The sequence below is a fragment of the Toxotes jaculatrix genome, chromosome 15, assembly GCF_017976425.1.
Source record: "Toxotes jaculatrix isolate fToxJac2 chromosome 15, fToxJac2.pri, whole genome shotgun sequence".
Classification (NCBI taxonomy): Eukaryota; Metazoa; Chordata; class Actinopteri; family Toxotidae; genus Toxotes; species Toxotes jaculatrix.
This window is the reverse complement of record NC_054408.1, coordinates 19299232-19319526: the sequence shown is the minus strand read 5'-3', so window position 1 is coordinate 19319526 and position 20295 is coordinate 19299232. Positions and strand designations below refer to the sequence as shown.

General features: G+C 39.8%; 1 protein-coding gene across 5 annotated transcripts in view; it reads left to right on the top strand.

Moving 5' to 3' along the window:
- ptpn4a (protein tyrosine phosphatase non-receptor type 4a) overlaps positions 1 to 20295 on the top strand; it is a 63041-nt gene that overhangs the window by 18882 nt on the left and 23864 nt on the right. For 2 of the 5 annotated variants that reach the window (XM_041056972.1, XM_041056970.1), the window contains exons 2-9: positions 5940 to 6094; positions 12655 to 12759; positions 13203 to 13245; positions 14038 to 14116; positions 15280 to 15324; positions 15824 to 15876; positions 19007 to 19127; positions 19520 to 19607. In XM_041056972.1, coding sequence (XP_040912906.1) covers positions 5957 to 6094; positions 12655 to 12759; positions 13203 to 13245; positions 14038 to 14116; positions 15280 to 15324; positions 15824 to 15876; positions 19007 to 19127; positions 19520 to 19607 — 672 coding nt within the window. In that variant the 5' untranslated portion in view covers positions 5940 to 5956. Of the gene's footprint in view, positions 1 to 5939; positions 6095 to 6709; positions 6778 to 12651; positions 12760 to 13202; positions 13246 to 14037; positions 14117 to 15279; positions 15325 to 15823; positions 15877 to 19006; positions 19128 to 19519; positions 19608 to 20295 lie in introns of those variants that run through there. The other 3 variants (XM_041056971.1, XM_041056969.1, XM_041056974.1) reach the window with 2 other exon arrangements.

The following is a 20295-nucleotide window of genomic DNA, read 5'->3' as shown; positions in this document are numbered from 1 at the left end:
TCCATATTTTCGTAGCACATGTTTATCATTTATGTTGAAATAAAAAAAAAATAAAATAAAGGGTTGTAGGGAGCTGAGGACTGGACTGGACTGGTTTTTCTAATCAATGTAGTCAGGCAGACTGACTCAGACTTTTCATTCATGCACTTGGAGAGGCTTATTCCAAAAGGGCTCAGTGAAGTTCAAGCATAGGTTTGCAGATGTCTGCAAGTCTGTATAACTGAACTGTGATGAGTGCTACAGCATCAACAATCATCCAATGAGAATTGTCTTATGAATCTTGAGAAGTTTAGAAGCTTCTTAAGTTTGTCATTACTTTTTGAAAAATATGTGTCAGTATTTTTTCAATTCGCCATGACTTTTCTAAAGAAATGTTTACAAAAGTTGAAACAAAAGTCTAATTTTTGAAGACAGGTGTGCAAGAGAATTGTCAAAATGAAAGAAATCATGAGAACCCTCAGATTAGAAAACCTTTATTACACTGTTTGGGTCTCTTCTTTTAAAAGAGACTATACTGTAGCAATCAGATGACAAGCAGCACTATATGACTTTACCATTAGGCAGGGCCACATATGTCTACCCCTAAACGAGGTCAGAGGTCAGTCGCTGCCCGCATTCCTAAAGCTACAGCTTCCCTGGCACCCCACCTCCCCCACACAGACACATTAAATGCTTTGTTTAAATCCATCAGTTACACACACACACACACATTCACACTAAACAGCACCCTGCCTGCTGTTCTTGTTGCTCCACATAAAATAAGTAGAATAAAAGCGATCATTGGGGTGGTTGAATGTGGGCAGGGGAGGGTGAATGGTAGGCAGAGGAAAAAGGAGAGGGAGTGTGACAACAAACACTAGGAGGGAAGCAGTGGTGAAGAAGGTGAATGAGGGAGGGTGTAGGTGTCTAAAGAAACACAGGTAGACAGAGGAAGGGTGAGTGTGGCACAGTGGAAAGAAACACATGGAACAGGAAGTCTTTTTTCAGAGCGCAGATCTTGGACTTCATAGCTGAATACCAAGCATACTTCTTTCTTTATGAAGACAGAATAACTAAAATATTTCAGTGGGTCAGGCCAGGTTTGAGTCTGTGTCATGCAGACATCCTCTCTGTTTATAGAGCATGTTTCATTCCTGTGTTCTTTTTTAAACATCATATGTGAAAAAAGAGAAAGATCTATGAGGGATTTTAAGTAGTATTTTTCCAGTCATTTATTATGAAAACTCACAGAAAATCGCAAGCTTCCTGCAATATCTCTCTGTCTCTCTCTCTCACTCTCTCTCACACACACACACTGGCACACATCTGTAATTGACCACCTGTTTGTCTGTGGCCTAGTTTATGCTTTATGAAACACTGCGGAGCAGTGATGTACAGTTCCTTTGGGATTCCTAACTGCTTGCTTATTATTGTTATTATTCCACAGCAACACAAAGGGACAGGAAAAAAAGAAACATACAACATTTTCAGATTCTTTTGAAGAAATTAGGGATATAAATAGAAATGCACGGGGCAAATGAAGTTCACTAATCAGCCCGTATTTGAACTGGGACAGTCCGGTGTCTTGTTCAGTAACTTTTCCTTTGAAGACTTTTGTTCTGTTAGCATAGATGTTGTAGTTTTATCATTGTACGTCCATGTTTGTGTGTATGAGTAAGTGCGTATCCTGATAAACTGGAGCAATACATGACCTGATGTTTATGTTAGATAACTTTTGTGTGTGTGTGTGCATATGTGCATGTTTATGCATTGCAGTAGGTGTGTTTATGTGAAGGGCGTGTAATGCTGTGTACAGACGGGAAGGCTGCAGGACTGTCTGTGTTTGCAATAAGCTGAGAGAGCCAGAGGAGCCCACCAGTGAGGGAAGCTTTAGGGTCAAGAGCCCTCACACACACACACACACACACTCGCCTGCCTGTTTGTAAGCTCTGCTGACTGCAGGAAGCAATAATGGTAGCGTGCTTCCGGAGTTCCGGAGGGTTCTCTCAGGGGAGTGTGGCAGTCCTGTCCAGCTCAGCAGAGCAAAACTGAAAGAAAAACAGCAGAGCAGAAAATTATAGAACCCTGAGAATAGAATGCAGCAGAACAGAAAATGATACAATAGAACAGGATAGTGAAGAATACAGCAGAAGAAGAAATGAAATAAAATATGATAAATGTGTATAAATGATCCCAGTAATTTAAGCTGCTACTTGGGGAAAAAAAACTGTAGAGCTGTGTTTAAATGATAAGGTAATGCATATTACAGAGATGGCCCAGTGCTGAGGTCCGCTGTCTTTAAATTGTCTTCAGCTGGATGGCAGAAAAATGTCAGGACAGGAAAAGAGCAGGGAAGGTGACGCAGCCTGTGGACAGCGTCTGTGTGTCAGAGCTCATCATCCTCGTATCCCACTGCTGTTCCTCAGTGTGAGCGAGTGATAGGAGCGCGTCCCTCAGTCCTTCCTTCCTTCTGCATGGCTTCATCTCTGCATCCCCTTCTGCTCATCTCACTGGTCCGTTTGCTCTGTTTCCCAAGCTGACCGTGCTACGGCTGGCGTTGCCTGCATGCCTGCGTCAGCGTGCATGTTTGCCTGTGTCGTGGTGCTCTGTCATGCATTCGTGGCTGTGTGCCTGTACTTATGCATGTTTGTGGTTGTTCTGTTGGTGGAGCGAATCGATCTCATCATCTCATCACGACTTACGGTATGACCAGCTTCACGCCTGGTTGGATGTTACCTGCTATCTGTCCTGCACTTCCTGTAATACAGCTCAGAAGCCTTTCTTTGTTAGAAACGCCTCTGCTCTTTTCCTGTGTAGGCTAATTCTCTATTTCATAACAGTGTAAGAATTTCTACTGACGTTACATAGTGGGGGCAGCGTTATTTTCATGTGAGATAGTGCAGCATTGCTGTAGTACAGAGAAAATCTCAAACTTTCCATTAATCAAAGCCTCAAAGCCACAAATGCGACAACCCTGCTGACAACTTTTTTCACATTCCTCCAGGGCCACAGATGACATTATAGAACTGTTTTCACAGGCTAAGACTTACCCCACTTATCTTGATATGCAGAACTGGTGAAGTGAGCCTTTAAAATATATTATGGTATTTGGGGTGATATTCTTTTCAATGTGTTACACCAATATGACGCCCCATTAATTATGTGCTGATAAGAGTTACTGTTCTTATTCTCTTTAAAAAAAAACATGTATTGAGTCATTTTGTGAAAGTATTAGTAGCACCACGGCCATGAAATGTGATGATGTTCCAGTGTCAGAGTAACAAGAGAAACTTACTGTTTACTGAAACAGTTTTCAGAGGGTCATAGACATGCCCATCTCTGCCAGCTTCACTGAGGGAAAAAGCAACAAACAAACAACCAAACATATTTTCCACCAAAACTGTGTCATTCAAAGGAATAGTTCAACATTTTGGGTAATTCGCTTAATTTCCTTTCTTGTTGAGCGTTAGATGAGAAGATTTCTACCATCCCCATATCTGTTAAATATGAGGGTCGAGCCAGGGGATGGTTAGCTGAGCTTGGCAGTGACTTTCTGCAGTCCCTGCTGGTTGCCCAGTGACTACGAGACTCCTAGTAGTTAGTGTGTCCTGCCAAGGAATCGCCTCATAAGCCTCTGTAAAACCACAATTTTTTGTTTTTACACTTACACTTACACACTGAGTGTCTACAGAATGTGTACAGACATTACACATATGTTAATTAGTGAGCTTTGGAGGTATGTCAGTATTGTTACTGTCAGACAGAGATGCTATTGTATTCTAGAGAAATAATGTTAAAAATTGACTAGACATTAGCAAAAATGTCAAATGTCATAATACTATTGAGTATTAATCTATATTATTTTATAGTATATTTATGATATTATTTTATAGTTTATTATATTTTAAAAGGCACACAAGTACCGGTACCCATCATAGATGCCCAATGTTTCCCTCTCATCATATGACCTTGTTTCAGCAATTTTGCTTTAAGATGCAGTCACACAGCTTATACTGTACATATTGAAACCACCTGTTAAAGATGTAATAATCATGTATGTTTGTGTGTAGCATGAATGTCTTGAGGTGACAAGACAGAGTGTTGTGGTTGTTAGCAGTGGCCTCAAGCACGTGTAGTTTTGTATGTGTGTGCACAGTGTGCACACCATCTGCCCGTGGTTATGGGGTTTATGCTTATATATAGTGACAAGCAGCTCAGACGTGCAGAGAGGCCTCCATATATACTATAGACACACACAAATGTGCTCACACAGAGCCATCGGTACAAATACAGCAGCTCTTGATGACGGGGCCGTGACCCTTGTGGAGTTATTATGTCTCCTGTCATGGTAGATCACCTAAGAATAAAAAAACAGGAGGCGGACAGGAAGGGCACAAACCCACTGCAATGGCATATGTTGCACAACAAAATATAAAATACTGAAAACACTGTTGCAGCTGCACAAAAACAGGCAGAGTTGACTTGTGAAACTCTCAGTCCATATACATGATCACACACATGGAGCTTTTGGTTACACACAATTTGTCTCTCGGGTTGTTTAAAGAGTAAAAGTAGAGTTCATCTTTGTGATACAATTATTTAACATTCATCATTGACTGATCTATGGACAGCAGTCCAAACAGCATGTCAACATTTAAAGTCCAGCATCAAACTTCAGCCAGTTAGCATGCTAATTAGAAACAACAGAAATAGAAGCAAAACAAGAGGTAGCATTGGCATCACTTTCCACGGCTGGAGACAGCTTGTAATGAAGTTGTAAAGTAGTATGTAGTATGTAGTATAGTATGTTTGGTGCTGGACTGGTGGCTGTTAATGCTAATGTTGACTATGCAGCAATAGGAAAAACAAACATATAGCACTTTTAAAGGAATAGTCAAACATTTTGAGAAATACAGTCATTTTCCTGACAAGGCATAGTAACTTACTGTTTACTTGTCATCATAGTGAGGTTGCCAGGCAACAAGTGGAGACTCAAGGTATTCACCATACACCCTAATAAATGTTAAGCCACTGTATATGCCAATACCATTATGACTGTGAAAAGACTTTTTTTTTACCTTTGTAAACCTCAAGCCACATTCAACCAGTTAGCCGTTTGGAGAGACAAAGCAAAGCTGTCAGACGTGGCCTCAATAATAAGGGGCTTTGGTTTGTTCTAAATGGAGCAGCTTCAGATTGAATTATTGTTATTTTTTCCCACTGATGAGCAGACAGGCTCAGCCACTGTTTGCTCTGCCACTGTTTGCCGACCAATCACGAGCCGTTCCAGCCAGGCACATTGATGATGAAATGATAAAATTAAAAGGTGTGATCAGATTTCATCTGGAAAAGCTGAAGCACACAAATGCAGGGTGAAGTTGTTATTACAATGGAGTGAAGATTAAAATAATTCAAAATTCATAAATGCTTTTGTATATTAAACCAGGCAGCTGAAATGAACAGGTATGCTTGTTGTTAGTTGTACTTACTTTTTTCTTATCCTGAGTTGCAAACATCTGAAGCTCTTACGCTTGTCTCATTTCATAGTATCTTGTGTGTGTTTTAGTTCTGGACTGCTGTATCGTTTCCACATTCCCTGGTAGAGAATCTGGTACTTGCCTACTCATTGACATTCTTTTCTCATGAAGCAGTCAGTCTTTGCTGCTTCACTGTGCTTGTACAGACTTGCCTTGCTGTGTGGCCTGCCTTCACCAAGGCAGTTGAGAGAAACGTACATCATGTCATACTATACATTGGCTTATTGTGTTCTTTGTAAACAGAAGGGGGATTTTGTAGCCTGAAGTAACATCTTGGTCATAAATTAAGTACACAGTACAGGCAATATGTAATTTCACAGATCAGACCTAGACTGAATGATGCCCCAATTCCTTTCGCCATTTCACTTCTTGTTTCTCTCACTCATCGTGTCCTCCTCTCCACTGTGTCTTTGCTTGTTGCAGACCCTGGTAGGAGCGTGATGAGCGCGCGCTTCCGCTTGCCTGCTGGCAGATCCTACAATGTCCGGGCGACGGAGCTGGAGCGAGACAGGCAGCACACACAGGTTGTGTGCAACATATTGCTGCTGGACAACACTGTCCAGGCATTCAAAGTCAGCGTAAGTACTGCTCCTCCATTCAAGTGTCTCACTGTAAATTCTGATTAAATGAGTTAAAAATATGTTAGATATTTCAGCATACTTTTTAAGGTGACAAAATGTACGGTTACTGAGATTGTTCTTATATTCCTATAATCACACATTAACCCAGGCAAAACCTCAACAAAGAAAAACAGGAAATTAGAGCCCCTTCCTCCCTCTTACACCCCCCTCCCTCCCCCAACTAGTCCCATTACTGTAAGTTTCCCCTCAAGCCCACCTCAGATTAACTTTAGAGTTGGTGGGGAAAAATCCTCTGTGTGTCTCTACATGTTTGCAGACATTTAAAAAGCAACCCACACTATAATTTCTTTTCTGATGACACTTGATAACAGGTCCCCGAGCTTTGAATTAAATGTTTGATCACTTAGCTTTACAAGCATTCAGTCACACACAGTCACACCTTGAGGGGACAGAAAGAGAGAGAGTGTGTGTGTCTGTGTGTGTGTCTTTCTCTAAGTGTATGTGTGAGTCTCATTTTTTTTGGGCAAGTTAGCTTGTGACCAGAGTTACATTCGTCTGTCACCTCATGTGATAACATATTTCCTTTTCCCTCTCTCTCTCTCTTTGTGTCTGTCTTTATGTCTCTCTCTCTCTCTCTGTCTGATCTGAGTTATGATAATCCGAAGAGGGAAATTCCCTGTGTGAGTCAGAAAATACAAATTGTCTAATAACATCCCTTCTCACAGATCACATCCTGTCGATGTTGATGTGTGTGTGTGAGTGCATACATATATGTTCGCAGGAATGCACAAATAATAATATGCTCATTATTATGGTGATATTTAGAGTTCTAAAGTGATTAAGAGAATAATTTTTACTTTAACTGTAAGAGAGAAGCAGGTGTCACATGCTGGTATGTCTTTCACTTCCTGCTGCTCTTCTCTGTTCTGCCCTGTGGTTCCCACCAACAGTACTCAACATACAAATTTTCATGTGAACCGTAAAGAACTGTAAAGATTTTGGTTTTAGTTTCATATATTGAAACTTCATCTAGCAGCGTATTTTATGCTTTCTTTGAATTAAAACATCATCTCCTGAAATGTGCTTTGTGGTTTTCAAACGAAATAAAAGACATTTGTTCAAATGATAATGAAACAAATGATAAATGTCTGTACTTTTACATCTACGAGCACAGTCGCAAAATAATCAGGATTCATCTCTTAGGCATAATTGTAGATCTCTATCACAGTCTTTTCTATAAAATCTAGCCTCTCCATTTTCTTTCTTTACATTCCTCCCTGCAAGTTTCTCTCCCTCTCACCCTCTCTGCTTCCTGCTTCAGACTGCCCACCATCGCCCCCCTCCCTGCCTCTTGCTGAATGAATGACTTGGTCTCTGTCAGTCTCTCTGACAGTGTCATTGATCAGACCCCTGCAGCAGCAGTAACTTCCTGGAAGGACAAGCCATCCTAAGAGCAACAATACGTCTATTGATCCTCTCCCTGGCCGACTGGCCTTGATTTTAGCGGAGAGTGAAAATCCAGAAGCAGTCACTTATTGTCATGGGAACCGGAGAGCTCGTGGTGCGAGGGGCGCTTGTATTGATGATCCCACAGCCGGGAAGTCTGCACCAGTTGAAATGATACCAGTATAAAGCAGAATCTGGTGGAGCTTAAAAGCCTGATAGATGACAAGAAATTTAAAAAAAGGCCAAGCCACTACTGACCCACCTCTCCACTAATACAAAAGCAGGGACAGAAACAGGACTTATTCCGAGCAAACTGACAAAAATGCAGTGGTAACCATAGTAACAACTACACACCACATAAACATCCAGCTATCTGCATGAGCTATTTGGTAATTAAGTAGCTCTTTATGATGGGCAAGTAAGAGCAGTAAAGGGCAAATGATAAATAACCCTGCAAAACAGCTTTTAGTTCCCTGCTGAATCGGACCTTTAAATGAAATACAAATACAGGTTACGTGAAAGAAATTACTTAAAAATGTTGAGAGCATTATTTTTTTTCTGAACAGTAATGGTTTTTCTAGTGACTGAACCCTATGGCCTTTTTTGTTCGTTGTATAAAATTTGCATTGGCTATTACATTTTGACATATTCTTCCAACTCAGAGTAATGTATCCTTCTTCTACCGTCACAAAAGATGGTTCTTCAATTAGTGTTTAACTGAAACCTTAATCTTTCCCTAAATTTAACATTGCATATTATACAATTTGTAAGAGACAGGGTGGCAGTGACTTTACATTCATTTGTGTTTGTCACTGTCATATCTGGTTATTCACAAGCTAAACAAGAGGTAAAAGGACATGTTTGAAGGGAACGTTTAATTTTATAAAGATGTTGTTTGAGGAAATGCTAGTTGGTTAATCTGCTGTAAGCAGTATAAAGAAAATGACAGATACTGGCTATATGATGACAAAAGTTGGCAGCACTTTGATTTAAAACAGGAACCATTTCATCAAATAAGTGAGTTAACAAAATTACCTCAGTAAAAAAACATACTGAGGTTTGATACCCTGCTCCATTAAAGATCAACTGCTAAAAAATAGAAATATTATGAAGGCACAACATTACACAATGGAGCTTCATAATTTTACCCATTGTATGTATTACTTTCCCCTTAGTTGGCAATGACCCATCGTCCCAGACTCTTATTATTTTAGTCCTAATAACAAATGCTCCAACAGTTGACGTGCCACCTCTGTTACTGAGTGAGCCAAAATATAGACTACAGCGTCTCTGTGTTTGTGAAATTATTTCATTTTAATTATATGTTAGAGTGAGACTTAGAATTTGTGTGAAAACTGTGGAGAGTAGTGTAGTATATTTGTGTTTGCGTTGTGGGATGGGTGTGGCTGTGGGAGCATTTTGCTCGCTTAGCTCCTTCTCCATCCAGAAACAGGGAGGTGTAATGATGTCCTACAGCATGTGGAATATATTCTGTGTGTTGTTTTTAACTTGTTGACTGTGATGTGAGTATAGATTAGTGATATTGATTTAGCTGCCTTGAAAATGTTACTGGACTATGATTAACAGGTTTACCAAAAAACCTGTAACAGGTTGACTGCCTGTGTGACACAAGTTGTTTTTTTCTTTACCCATAACCATCATAGAATAAATATATTTATATACAGTGTGTTATAACCTTGAACTCTGTGTATTTGAATGCATTTTAAGTCCGGGATTCAAAAAAGTATTAAGAATTCAGTGAATTCGGTGAGTTTGTCTGTGTGTTCTGAACAGAGACACAGGGACAGATGTAGATTTGAATGACTCCTCCTTCGTGTAGTTCTCTTCCTGCCTGGACAAGCTTCCTCATGCATTCCTGAATTTCTATCATTCTTCAACACAAACCTGTACATGCACCACACCAAGCTGCGTTTCCTGTGGAAGGAGGGAAATAAATGTGTCACATTCTGCTTTTTCAGTTGTTAACGTGCCATAAAAACACTGGGGCTTTCCCTCAAGTGCAGCATTGGATTTCAGGTCTGTCCAATGTCATTGATGTCTGGGGGTCTTATCCCCTCTTACACTGTAGATAAACCCCCAGAGTGGGAAAAAAACATTATCAGAGCATCTCCCTCTCACACTCTCTCAGCCAGTCTCTTGTGCTGTGATTGCTCTCTATCACCAAGTCTCCCTCTTCTGTCCTCGCTCTCATGCACACAGACACTGTTTCAGTCAGTGGTTCTGGTGCGGACTACACAAAGACCGTTTGTCTCACCCAGTGCATCGTCAATCAATCCTTTTCTCTTTTTCCCCTCTCTGTGTCTCTGTGACTCTCTGTCTTTCTCTTACTTTTGTTTTCACTCTCTCTCTTTTATTTTTTGTGTCATTGCTCTTTATTACTTACTCTACATACTCTACTCCATTAGTCCACAATATGGAGTTGTTGTGTAAAAGTACAGAGAAAGTGTGTGTGTGTGTGTTTGCTCCCGTAGTGGCAACCAGAATACCAGAAGAGGCTAGCACCACACACACACAGACACACATAAAATATACACAGTGTGGTGATGAGTTTCACAGAGGGCGCCCACATACAGCTTGAAAAGCGGCTTCACACAAAGGGGAAGCAGTGGACACAGACTCATACATAGTTTCTGAGATATGTCTGTGAATAACCTTACATGGTGAAACATCACATCAGAGCTTTGCATGTTTTCTCACTTCCCCATTTCATCTCTTGGAAGTTGATTAAATCACCAGACTTTATGGATACCTCGTCAGTCCATCAGCCGGCAAATGAAGTAGCCAGTTTGGCTCTGAGTCAGTTTGTTTTGTTGTCCTTTCATGAAATCAGTCTGTCAGTTTATTTTTTAAAAGCTGATCCCTGATTGAGAAGCGAAAATAACAGAAAAATCTCTGCTGGTTTCGCAGCATTTTTATATCAGTAAAGATTCTCAGGATAATCAGGCCGCAGAGATCTCGTGACATAAAATATAAGATGTTTGAGAAGATGTTTTTCTTGACCACAGCACAGCACAACACAACACAACACAACACAACACAACACAACACAACACAACACAACACAACACCATGTTAGAGAGCAAAGACGCATTTTCAATTCCTGCAAGAAGACCAAAACTGAAAAAAGATGTATAATTTCAAAGTCTCCAACACTAATATAGTATGAGATTTACATATCGAGATAAAAATGTTTTAACTGGTTTTTGTACTGTTTTTTTTTTTTCCATCATCCAGACATGATAGTGAGGCTGTAGGGAAGGAGCCCAGAGGGTATCAGAGTTGACTCACACTTAACAAGGCTTTGACAGTAGTAGATCACACACACAAACACACACACACATCACAGCACTAAAAGACTGCCGGTGATCCTAGAGGGCTGCCATGTCAACATGTCAGCTGTCAACTATCATTCCGTTCGTTCCCTCAGCACACACACACACACATACACATTTTACTCACACTTGCTGTGCTGTAAAAGTGTGTCACTGAGGGAAAGAGCGGTAGCTGTGTGTGTGTGTGTGTGTGTGTGTGTGTCTGTTCTCCCATAGGAGCCCTGATGGAGTTGCACACTCTATCCCTCCCTCTCTCAAAGTTGCAGCAGAATCAGGTGTGGATTTCTGCTCCACTTGTGGTCCCACGGTTAATCCTCTCACCCTTACTGCTCTCTCATGAAATGATGTGATATTAATGATCTGTTTAATAAATTATTCCTCAGCTTTTTTTTTATCCCCCCGTTCCTACAGCCTTTCACCCCCCACACCCTTTTCCTACAAACCCCCTCTGTCCTGTCTTTCTCAGTTGCTCTTTATTAACTCTGTGTTAAAGGGAAATTCTTAACCTTTTTTTACAGCCTTGTTTTGTGTAGCCACTGTTCCTACCATTATTATGACATTTTATTCACTGGTTGCATTGCAAGGATACAACTGGTTTAATTTGTGAGTGAAAAATGATCATAACTTGCGGCAATAATGGGGAAAACAACTAAGGTACTAAAAACAAAGATTTTAAAAGAAGGAACTGTTTACTACTCTACCTTTTTCCACCTGTTTGACGATAACAAAAGGATTATCATTGCATATAACACCCTTGTCATTAACAAAGTGAACAACATGTAGGAGCACTAAGCAGTTCCATCAAAAACTTTGTGGTAGACTCCTGAAAGCAGAAGTTAAATAATGTTAAAGGTCATGGTCATTGATTTTCTTGAAATTAATTTCTGTCTCAGTCTCAGTGTTCCTCTTTCTACTTTTTTCCATTATGCAAGCTGGACCACAGTGTTAAACAGTGCTTTGGATTTTTCATGTGCTTTTTCTTTAGTATTGAACTTCTGACTCCTCTGTGTCATCAACTGATTGCCCAAACATTACCTTACATTATTATCTGTTTTACTAGGTATTACTTTTTTCTCCCTAAAAACATGAAGACAAACTGAGACTGACATTTAAATAAGCTGATATGTCATTACATCTGTATGTTACTGCTTTTGTAGGTTTGCCTACATCAGTGAGAGAAAAAAAAAGATAATCCACAGGTGTAAGCAGCTGAAACACACAGTTTTGAAGTAGGAATAATAGGTTTCACATATTCATTAGATGCTAGATGTTAAATTTCATGCTAACAATATTTTACGTACTTCTTTTCGGGCCATGTAACTTCACTCAGTTGCTAGAAAGTTGTCAGATGCTTTCACACGGTCACTAAACAAACCAAGTAGCAAAACAGGCCTGACAATCGCTCACAGGCATGCATCAGATATTCTTCTCCGTGTGGTTGGAAAGATATTAAATAAGCCTCAACATGGATGAATCACACATTAATCTTAACTTGGTGAAATGTTTCTGGAGCAGTGTGAGTGCTTAAATAATTTAGACATCTGTGGTGGGAAAAGAGGGTTTCTGCATGAATACCAGGATACGGCTTCACCGGTTCCTCACTCGTTCACCTGCCGTCACTGTTCCTTCTGTGACCTTTCATGGAAGAGTTCAGGAGCAGCAAAGAGGCAAAGGCGTGATCCAGAGAATTTTGTGCAAAGTACCAAACTGAGCAACAAATTCTGAATTCGTTCTGTTTTCTGTCCTTGACTGCAGAAGTCGGATCATGGCCAGGTGTTGCTGGATGCTGTCTTTAAGCACCTGGAGCTGACTGAGAGAGACTACTTTGGCCTGCACTTGGCTGATGACTCTTCAGATGCACCAGTAAGTGTGATGTTTTCAGTTAAGGTTGAGTTGTAGCATGTTCCAGCCGTAAAAAGATGTTTGCTGGAAGTTGTCTTATAATCTATCGTGAGGGAGTATTGACTTCAACTGCACATTAACAAAAGGTCATCTCTATGCCTGTGTGTGTGTGTGCATGCATGCATGAAGGTACATGTGTTAACCTGTAGGAGGACTCTAGAGACGCCCTGTATTTGGATCACTCTCATAAAATCAGATAAATCCATCTCTGTGTAAATAACTATCTACACTGTACATTTACTATGTCAGCAGGGCTATATTGATGTGTGTTTGTATCCAAGTGCACAGTGTATAAATATTTCTGACAAGTGTGTATGTGGCTGCTGGTGAATAATTCAGCTTGTGTAGTCATGCTGTGGAAGCGTTATGGTGTCTCTAAGTGTCTCTCAATCAATATTTTACAGCGCTGGCTCGATCCCAACAAGCCCATCAGGAAACAGTTAAAAAGTAGGTGAAATCCACAACACATCACCTTAACTAACCAGTCCAGTTCCATTTTAAAGCATCTGACATCCGAAAGTCGTAACGCCAAGCAAGTTCATTCAAGACTAAGTGAATTTCTATAATGTAGCAGCTGGTTGAGGCAGTGGTCTGCAGTCCGGCCTCAGCGATGGTTAAAAATCTACACTTTTACCTCAAGCAAAAGTCTGCAGTCCACACTTATTGTGATTTAAAATTCTAAATCTGCCTGAAGCAATTATTAAACTTCATCTCAACTCTGCTCTTATTTTTGATAATGAGTAATTGAATTTGTAACATGTAGAATTCAGAAGTAGACTTAGTGCGATCTGCATTCCTCCTCCAGCAATGATTGAACTGTGCTTCAACTCTGTTTTTCCGCTGACTGATTGACTCATTGAGGAGTAACCACAGGATATTGTCTTATACACAGTACAAGAAAAATAGGCTGATGTGTCATTATAGATGTAGGCTTATATAAAACTAGATGTTGAAGCCACATTTGTAATGCCAGGAGCATGTTTTGCTATGTGTAGAAAACGTGTCAAAGTGAATGGAGAATATAGATGAATATTTCACACATTTTCAGATGCATCTTTAGGATCATAGATGAGTACATATAAAACATCAAAAGTACTATAGTCAAAATAGCAGCCAGTGTTTTCTAAATCAAGCATTTGACCATACTATACATTGTACAGTATATTAGGTTTGTGTCCACTCACTGGTCTGCCAGGATGTGTTTTTATCGCTCTGACTGTTGATCATTATTTGTTCCAGGAGGGTCTCCCCACAACTTGAGCTTCAGAGTCAAATTCTTTGTGACAGACCCTGGTAAACTTCAGGAGGAATACACGCGGTAAGACTGTGAACTTAACAGAGAAAAACACTTACACACTGATCATCATTCACATAAATGCTCAGTATCATCTGTTGGTAGGGTGTTAATTTTGGGAAGGTGTTATTGTGTGAAAACATTCATTAAGAGACTGCAAATCTGAAAAGGACGGGCCTGTATTGCTGTTGCTGTATCACTATTGAAATACTTTATCATTATATTAAACTGCTGGCTACCTGCCACTGAAGGAAACACTTGGTACAGTAACAAAGCGTAGAGAAAGAAGCTGGTTGTCGAGTTGAATTGAACCTGTTTATTGAGATTAATTTAGTGTGCAAGTGCTAAATGTGATGTGTAATGTCCCAGAGCTCATCAAGTGAGAAGTATACTGCATAAAAAGACTATTAGACTCTTAAGTAAAGCAGGTCATAATATAAAAAGTGGTTTTCTAAAATAATGTTTGGGATCTAAGAAAAAGATAATAAGAAGCTTTTATGTTTTGTATCAAGTCCATAGTCCAATCCACAGTTCTGCAAACATAAGGTCTGCAACGCTACACTCTACATAAACTAGGTGCAGAGGATGTGTCACAGCGCCATATCTTCTTTTTTTTTTTTTTTTTTCTTGCCTGGTGTTTATTATAGCCTCTCAGCCATAGCCTCGCTCCCCGAGCCTTATCAACACTTTGCATACAGCTCGTAACAGTGAATAGTGAGCCTTGGATCTGACATGCTGATCCGGTGTATTGTACATTCAGGTCACGACCAAAGCACACTCCCGATAGCTTTGTCTCACACCATGTCTGTGACATCGGTAGTGTCAGCAGCGCTTTGTTAAACAGCACTGAAATCAAGAGCAGTAAGGTGATTTTTCATCCTCAAGCTCAAAAAAACAAAGCTATTTCCATTTTTTTTCTGAAATACCTTTTACAAAAGAAATGTCTGTTTGCTGCTGCTTTATGTCTGTATGTAGGACCTTGTTGTACCACCAATTAGACAAAATGCTCTGCTAACAAGTGTTCATTAATTTTACATAATGGACACTTTCATTAGACGTGTCCCCATTATAATTGGACCAGCAGTCCTTTATTGGTTGCTTGTCTTTACATCACATTATGTTCTGTTCAAACAGAGATGATGGTTCACTGGTCTCTTATCCTGATGCAATGTGTTGTCCCCCCTCAGGTACCAATATTTTCTTCAGATCAAGCAGGATATATTTACTGGAAGGTGAGTATGTCGTCCCTCTTTGTAAAACATGCTGCTGTTTAAAGAGGGAGGAAGATTCTGCCTCAGCTGTCAGATGCCCTTATAGAATTATGATCATTGCATTAGTATTGGTTTTAGTGAAGAGTATTAGTGTGTCTAAATTCTAAGAAGTCATGATGTGTATGACTGGAGGACTTTGTATATAAACATATACAATATGCACAAGGTCACTGTGCAGTTGTTAAAACAGACACAGCATCTTTATCTTTTTTCATCTGTAAAAATAAGCTTTACTGCCCTTCCTCTCTTGGTTTTTCCAGTGATAGATAATAATGTTATTGATAGTGATGTTTTTTTTCCCACATTTCTGTATTATTATTATTATTATTATTATAAAGAAGTTTAATCTCTGTTCTTGGAAAGAACTATTATGTCTCTTGTATTGAGCCAAGGCTAAATCATCTGTATATCTGCCTGCTTTCTCTGAATGAGTGTGTGTGTGTGTCCTTGTGACTTCCAGGTTGCCCTGTCCACACAACACAGCTGCACTGCTGGCATCCTATGCTGTTCAATGTAAGTAGTGCTCCCTGGATACATCCACTCTACATAGCAATGGAAAGGCAATTCATTAGGCCTCTCTTTAGCTACACACACTGTTAAATGTAATGACTGTGGTTGCTACAGTGCATTTATAGTTGGTGCTCTGAAGCCATTACGATTCAATTAAGTTGTATTGTGATATTTGATACTAACTTCAGGCGTATAAATATTTTATGAAATTGTGGCTTGCTTTTCTTATAGTAAGGACTGGTCCGCAATCAGCCTTATGGGCCAAATATTGTTCAGAGGCAAATGGAAAGATGCTAGGCTAGGGTGATGGCGACCATACAGCCCAGTGGATGTTTAGGAGAACAGCTGGAGTTAACAGGCATAATCGTTTCATTTCTTCTGTTTCAAAAACCTGTGAGCCTGTTATTGTTTTTTTCAGTGCTGACAGAAGAAATAAATACATTTTCACTGTGTGATTGAGTTTACGTGTTCTAGAGTTGTAGATGAAATTTCCATAAATAGTTTCAACACTTTAATTATAGAAACCCAAATACTGCTACACTCATGCAGCTGGCAACCAAAAAAATGTTGTACTCCAAACCCACTGGTTAAAACCAGACCTACACACCAGTCTATGTCAGTGGATGGTGAGCCTCAGTGCTAATCTCATCTACTGTTGTGATTTAGGGTTTGGGTTAAATTCTGACTGGTGCCCCTTTGTTATCAGAATAATGACTCTTGACACACTGGTGTGTCTCACTCACACTTTCTCTTTTACTGCTGTTTACTGTTTTTAAGCAGCCTGTTTTGCTCTCTGTTTGTTCCTTTCTTTTATCTCTGTTTAGTCTTTCTCATCCCTTTCTGCTTATCCCCTTTTTTTCTGGCTCATAAACCCCCCGCTCTGTCCCCGTTCCCCTCTCTGGTGCATTTTGTTGGGAATTTGCACTGCTGCAGTATATAGGTCAGAGAAGAGATTTGGCCTAGACTACCAACATCATGACACTACTGCTTTTACACACACACAGACATACAGACACACACAGTCTGCAGCTAGGTCCATGTTGTCACTTTGCTCAGTGCCAGCCCAGATTATGAAGATAAATGTTTGCTTTTGGAAAAACGGCTTGAAGCAGCTGCTATGGTGCTAATTCAGTTAGCTCGGCCCAAGTGCCAGCACTGATCACTCTAAATCCCACACTAAAGCTTTGCATTCTCAAAACACCACAAATCCCACCCAGCAGACCTAAATTCTTGTTTAAAATTGACTAAATACTGTCTGGAAACCATAGCAACCAATTCCTCGGAAAGAAAGGCATTTTGGTAACAAAGAAAACCATATATGTGTGTGCGCGTGTTATTTTTTGTTTATTTTAAAGCAGTAGATGTGGGCTTTAATTCAGCCTTTCATTTCTAATGTTGCATCACTGAGCATGTTTACGTCTCATTTATTTATTTGTATTGACAATGGTGGGTGTTGAAAGAAGAAACATACAGTCATATTATTTTTTTGTCCAGTGCTGATTGCAAATAAAGGGGAAGGACACACACATAAACATAAATGCATGCACACATGGACCAAATTGCCCACAACAAATGTAAATCCATCATCGCAAATGGAGAGTTGAAGTCTTGTTTGGGCTTTGTTGGTCAATAGCATAACAGCAACAAAAGATGAATATAAACAGAGATATCAGGTTGTGAGCTATTCTTTGTGCTTCATTGGCTTTAGCATTAAACATTGTTAAAGTAATAACAGCAACATAAAATAAAACCAACATTACCACAGTGTTCTGAGACATAAGCCATCGACTGTACATATATTTCTCCCTGGAGCTGTGTGCACATCAATAAGCGGGTGAGCTTGAATTGATTTGCTGGTCAATATGCTTAGGCTACCAGCTAGTAGGTTTGTCCAGGGACTACTTGAGTGAATTGATGCTTTTGAGCTTCAACTGCTAGCTAGTGAGCTAATGACTTTGGGGATTCACCTCATGCTTTCACTCTGTGGGCTCTACAATCATTCCTTTCTTCATCCTCAAAACAGCTGTGTTTTTTGCTGTATTTTTGTCATATCAAAGCCTCTGGCCATCTGCTATATGAAGCACTCTGTTCATAAGAGAAGGGACAGAACATGAATGGTAATCTTAATTGATGTATAGTTTCCATTTATGTTTCGAGCTGGTCTTTTCAGATATTCACACACAATCTTACCCCAAAAGAAGGGAGGGATCTTAGTATGATGAAATAGGGTGACGTTGCCTTCTAGCTTTGCTGGCAAATCTGCAAGCACATGTAGCAACACATACAGGCACATTTGGCCACTTCAACAGAAAACAACATCAAATTAAAAAAAATAATGTGGTATTATTGCACTACTTGCACTACTCTGCTTTTAATTTCCTGATGTTGTCAGTATCCGTCAATACTTAGCAGGAGATCTTTCCATATGGTGATAATGTACACATTTCTTAATACAAAAGGATTGTTAGCTGCTGTAAGAACATTTACAGTTAAAGTGTGAAGATTGTCTTTTTTTTTTTTTTCCAACTCTGAGTGAGTGTTCCAACACATTCCTGTGTAAACAAGTTCACACCACAGAATAACTTAAATTGCAGGAAGATTGCAAAGTTTGAGATGATGGCTGATTGAGGAAGTGCAGAGAAAGAATGTCACTTAACAAATGCCAGTTTAATTCAACAGATTAATAATGAGCCAGAATATACGAACATTCGTATCCTGAAGATGTTTACCAGTGGAGATGGTCAAGAACAGAAAATGGTCTTTCTGGTTTACTGATCAAATGGTTTACTGATCAGCAGTTTAAATTATAGGAAATTGTTTACAAGACCAGTATTTGCTTGTGCTGTGTCTTTACTGTCTTTTTAAATGTTGTAACTATTTGGTTCTACTGTGATATCTGTTTTTTTGATATCTGTTTTTTTAATTACATCTGGTAGGACTGATTTCTTTAGAATGCAGGAAAACAAGATTTAAGTGATCAAATATTGTAATTGCGTGATTTTCATTTTTTATTTTCAGCAAATTATTATTTTTTATTTTATTTTATCACCCCACACTAGGTAAATTCGCTCCAGTCTATTGTATATCATCATACAAAAAAATCTATTCCATTTTTTTATTCCTCTCTCTGTAGCTGAGTTAGGGGACTACAGTGAAACAGAGCATAGTGCAGGCTATCTGTCCGACTACTGCTTCATCCCCAACCCTCCACAAGACTTCCACAAAGAGGTCTCCAAACATCACCAGCAGCACAGGTACGCTGAGATACACACACACCCACACACAATACAGCTGTCATCCCACACATATTCAAATGCATGTCCAAACATGAAGGGACTGACACATGGACCTGAAAAGATTACTGAATGTCCAGATAAAGTGTCTGTTCAAATAAAGTAGCAGCAGGGCCACTGTAATGTCAAATAATTCTATAATGCCATTAATTCTGTAAGCAGTGTACATAATACTGAGAATTTAATGTGAGCTTTCGCATTTTTTAAATTGTTTTTCTTTGTCTCTTTACTTTTTCCATATGTCCCCAACATACTCTGTCTCTACCTATCCTGTCGTCATCATCCCTCTCTTTGTTCCTACTCACAACCTCCCATCCTTCTACGTCTTTGTACCCTCCTCTCTCTCTTCTCAGCGGTCTGTCTCCTGCCCAGTCAGAGTTTAATTATCTGAACACAGCACGCACGCTGGAGCTCTACGGGGTAGAGCTGCACTATGCAAGGGTAAGTCAGGTTTTATTTCATGTTGTCTGTTTAGGTGTGTGTCTTAAAGGCTGCTGCGTATGCAGTTTCTGCTTGTGTGTGTGTTGCATTTTACCTAATGTGTATTTTTTCTTTTTTTTTGCCCCAAAAGCCATGCGTCCTGTTAGACATAGCAGTTTATCCGTATATCTCACTCTAGCCTTCTGTCTCCTTCCCCTCCCCCACAAAGAGAAGATAATCTAGTCCATATCCACCTCCAACAATTGTGATCCGAAATTATATCATGGAGTCCCAAACTGGGGAAGGTTTTCCCTCCCCCACTGTCACAAGAGGGTTGATACTACACTGTTTTCATTCCACCAGCAGCTAAGAAGCCAAGCATCTCAGTGCTGGCACAAGTTGGAGGAGCTGCAGTGACTGCAGTTGATGTTGATGCCCACACCCTGCGGAAATGCCACACACTGGCAATCAGCACTCATCATAAGAGCAGCAGATAGTAGCATAGTAACATATTTAAAATATATTTTTGGATAGTTAGGTAGAAAAGATCAGAGGAAGGTAAATGATTACATGTCCCTGTGTTCGGCTTCTCAGCTGTAAAGCCATGACGACATGTAGAAGGGTAAAACTTGACTTTTTGGCTTGATTTATCATTTTGTTGGGGAGTGGGCTTGCTTTTGTTTTCATGTAAACAAATTTTCTATTGCAG